General features: G+C 65.4%; 1 protein-coding gene across 1 annotated transcript; it reads right to left on the bottom strand.

The window, feature by feature from the left end:
* Positions 1-1,109: 1,109 nt before the first annotated feature.
* On the bottom strand, positions 1,110-3,364 carry LOC144488573 (homeobox and leucine zipper protein Homez-like). The gene has a single exon (XM_078206636.1). It carries the CDS (start codon positions 2,544-2,546, stop codon positions 1,110-1,112), a length of 1,437 nt encoding a protein of 478 aa, XP_078062762.1. The 5' UTR covers positions 2,547-3,364.
* Positions 3,365-3,628: the final 264 nt, after the last annotated feature.

Below are 3,628 nucleotides of genomic sequence, written 5' to 3' on the forward strand. Positions count from 1 at the left end.
CACATCTTTGGACACTAAGGGACAATTTAGCACGGCCAATCCACCCTAACCTACACATCTTTGGACACTAAGGGACAATTTAGCATGGCCAATCCTCCTACCCTGCACATCTTTGGACACTAAGTGACAATTTAGCATGGCCAATCCCCCTAACCAGCACATCTTTGGACACTAAGGGACAAATTAGCACGGCCAATCCTCCTACCCTGCACATCTTTGGACACTAAGGGACAATTTAGCATGGCCAATCCACCTAACCTGCACATCTTTGGACACTGAGGGGCAATTTAGCATGGTCAATCCACCTAATCTGCACATCTTTGGACACTAAGGGGCAATTTAGCATGGCCAATCCACCTAATCTGCACATCTTTGGACACTAAGGGGCAATTTAGCATGGCCAATCCACCTAACCTGCACATCTTTGGACACTGAGGGGCAATTTAGCATGGCCAATCCACCTAACCTGCACATCTTTGGACACTAAGGGGCAATTTAGCACGGCCAATCCACCTAACCTGCACATCTTTGGACACTAAGGGGCAATTTAGCACAGCCAATCCACCTAACCTACACATCTTTGGACACTAAGGGGCAATTTAGCACGGCCAATCCACCTAACCTGCACATCTTTGGACACTAAGGGACAATTTAGCATGGCCAATCCACCCTAACCTGCACATCTCTGGACTGTCGGTGGCAGCAATGATGTGGAGATGCCGGCGTTGGACTGGGGTAAGCACAGTAAGAAGTCTCACAACACCAGGTTAAAGTCCAACAGGTTTATCATTAGGTGAGCGACACTCCAGGAGCTTGTTCTACCAAATAAACCTGTTGGACTTTAACCTGGTGTTGTGAGAATACTGACTGCATCTTTGGATTGTGGGAGGAACCCAGAGGAAACCCACGCAGACATGGGGAGAACGTGCAGACCACACAGAGAGGGACCCGAGACAGGAATCGAACCCGGGTCCCTGGCGCTGTGAGGCAGCAGTGATAAGCGTGCTACTGCGCTGCTGATCCTCCGCCAGACCAGACCTGGTAGATTTGGCACCCCCATCCCATCCTCGCTCTCTCTCACCACCACCCCCCCCCCCATCGCTGAGGGATTAAAGCATCACCCTGACCACGTGGTCCTCCTTCCTTTCACGCGACCCCTCCCCGTCTCCCCCGCCCTGACCCAGCCTGTCCTCCTCGGACCCCCCGTCCTCGGCCTCCGGGGTCCGGCCCCCTCTCCCCCTTCCCCTCCGCCGCCGGAACCACTCGGCAACCTGGCGGGCGTTCAGCCGGCTCTCCAAGCACAGCCGGCACAGGTCGTCCTGGCGTGGGTGCGCGCCGTGCCGGCTCAGGTACTCCTCCAGGGGCCCGCAGTCGGCACCGGGCCCGGGATCGGCCCCCGGAGACTGGCCGGCCAACAGGCCGCCGGCCCCCCGGCGCACCCACTTGAGCTGTCCATTCTTCAGGGCATAGCGGGTGTCTCCGAACCACTGGATGATGTCGGCACGGGCCAGGCCGGTGTGCTCCACCAGCTGGCTGTAGTCTTCACCGCTGGGCCACTGCGAGAGCAGGAAGAAGGTCTTCAGGGTGGCCAACTGCTCCTTGGTCTTCCTGGGCCTGCCCGGCGAGGGGACGAGGGCCCGGTTGGCCGTCTCCGTGACGACCGGGGCCCCGGGTAGGCCTGAGGCCTTCTCTTCCTCCTCCTCCTCCTCCTCCTCCACCACCTCTCCCTCCCCGACCCCCCTGACGTCGGCCTTCAAAGCGGGCCCTCTCTGGGAGGCCGGAAGGGGTGAGAGCGCGTGCGAGTGGGGCAAGGTGTCCCCGCGGCGGTCGGAGGAGGAGATGGGCAGGCCTCGCAGCTGGTGACAGCGTTTGATGTCGGCCTTGCTCAGGCTGGTGCGGACCTGCACTCGCCCTCTCTCTGCCTCACCCGGGTAGCGGTCCCGCGCCAAACTGCTCTTGAGGGCGGCCAGCTGGGCCTTGGTCTTGCGCCAACGCCGCTCGCTGTGTGCCGGGGAGGGCCTGGGCTGGCGGTGCAGGGCCTCGGGGGAGTCGGCACCGTCCGGTGAGGTGCGGGCCTTCTTCAGGCCACCTCCTCCGGGTGGCCCAGAAGCGCCATCTTGGGCCTCCCTGCCTGGCGAGGCCGGGACGGGCACGGGGAGCAGGCCAGGGGGTGGCACGGGCAGCCGGAGGGTGCCTGGCCTGTGCCACAGCCTGTCGCGGGCCTCCCGCACCTCCTCAGGGGTCCAGCTGATCCCGCGGCGCAGACGCTGCACGGCGAACCAGACCCGCACCCTCTCGGCGGGCAGGCCAGCCGACCTCCCGCAGCGGGCCAGCTCCTCCGGGCTGGGGTAGGGGAAGCGGCTGAATGCCTCTGCCAGCGGACCCTCGGCCTCCAACTCCGGGCTGGGGCTGGCCTCCCGGGGGGCCTCGGGCCGGGCCTGCCGGAGGGAGGAGGCCAGCCTGGGCTCCTGGCTCGGGGCAGGCCCGGATCCCGCTGTCTCCTGCTCGCCCGCCTCCTCCTCCCCCGTCAGGTCGATGCGCACCATGTCCAACTTGCCCCCTTCACCTTTCTGGCCCTCCCCCTGCCCCGGGTGGGCGTCTTGGCACCAGGCCTGGCAAGGAGCGGGGCATCCCGGAGGGCCTAGGCCAGGGATGGGGCCTGTAGTGGGGCCTAGTCCAGGAATGGGGCCTGTAGTAGGGCCTAGTCCGGGGATGGGGCCTGTAGCGGGGCCTAGTCCGGGGATGGGGCCTGTAGCGGGGCCTAGTCCGGGGATGGGGCCTGTAGCGGGGCCTAGTCCGGGGATGGGGCCTGTAGCGGGGCCTAGTCCGGGGATGGGGCCTGTAGCGGGGCCTAGTCCGGGGATGGGGCCTGTAGCGGGGCCTAAACCGGGGATGGGGCCTGTAGCAGGGCCTAGTCCGGGGATGGGGCCTGTAGCGGGGCCTAGTCCGGGGATGGGGCCTGTAGCGGGGCCTAGTCCGGGGATGGGGCCTGTAGCGGGGCCTAGTCCGGGGATGGGGCCTGTAGCGGGGCCTAGTCCGGGGATGGGGCCTGTAGCGGGGCCTAGTCCGGGGATGGAGCCTCCACTGGGGCCTAGACCAGAGATGGGGCCTGTAGCGGGGCCTAGTCCGGGGATGGGGCCTCCAGACGCTCCCAGGCCGGGGATGGGGCCTCCAGACGCTCCCAGGCCGGGGATGGGGCCTCCAGACGCTCCCAGGCCGGGGATGGGGCCTCCCGTCAAGCCCAGCAGCCCATAGAGCTCCTGCAGTACCACGGTGGGGTGGGCCGCGTGCAGGTGGACGTTGAACGGCTGCAGCTGGTCAGTGTGGTAGCCGCAGATCTGGCAATGGTAGCCCTCCGATCCCTCCTCCTCCTCCTCCTCGTCATCCTCCTCCTCCGCGCCCTCCTCCTCGCCCTCCTCGTCCTGGCTCAGCCAGCGTAGCCCGGGCACCAGCGCCCGCTCGCGGTCCCTCAGCCGGTCGTACACCACCGCCCCGGGGGCACCGACGGCCTGGGCCCAGGCTGCGTCCTGACCCTCCGCTGGTTCCCGCTCCACCATCCTCCACTCTGCGGGGCTGGCTGTGTTGTACTTGTGTCTGGCTGCCATACCAGGGCTGGTGGTGGCGGGGG

Source organism: Mustelus asterias, unplaced genomic scaffold (assembly GCF_964213995.1).
Source record: "Mustelus asterias unplaced genomic scaffold, sMusAst1.hap1.1 HAP1_SCAFFOLD_1674, whole genome shotgun sequence".
Classification (NCBI taxonomy): Eukaryota; Metazoa; Chordata; class Chondrichthyes; order Carcharhiniformes; family Triakidae; genus Mustelus; species Mustelus asterias.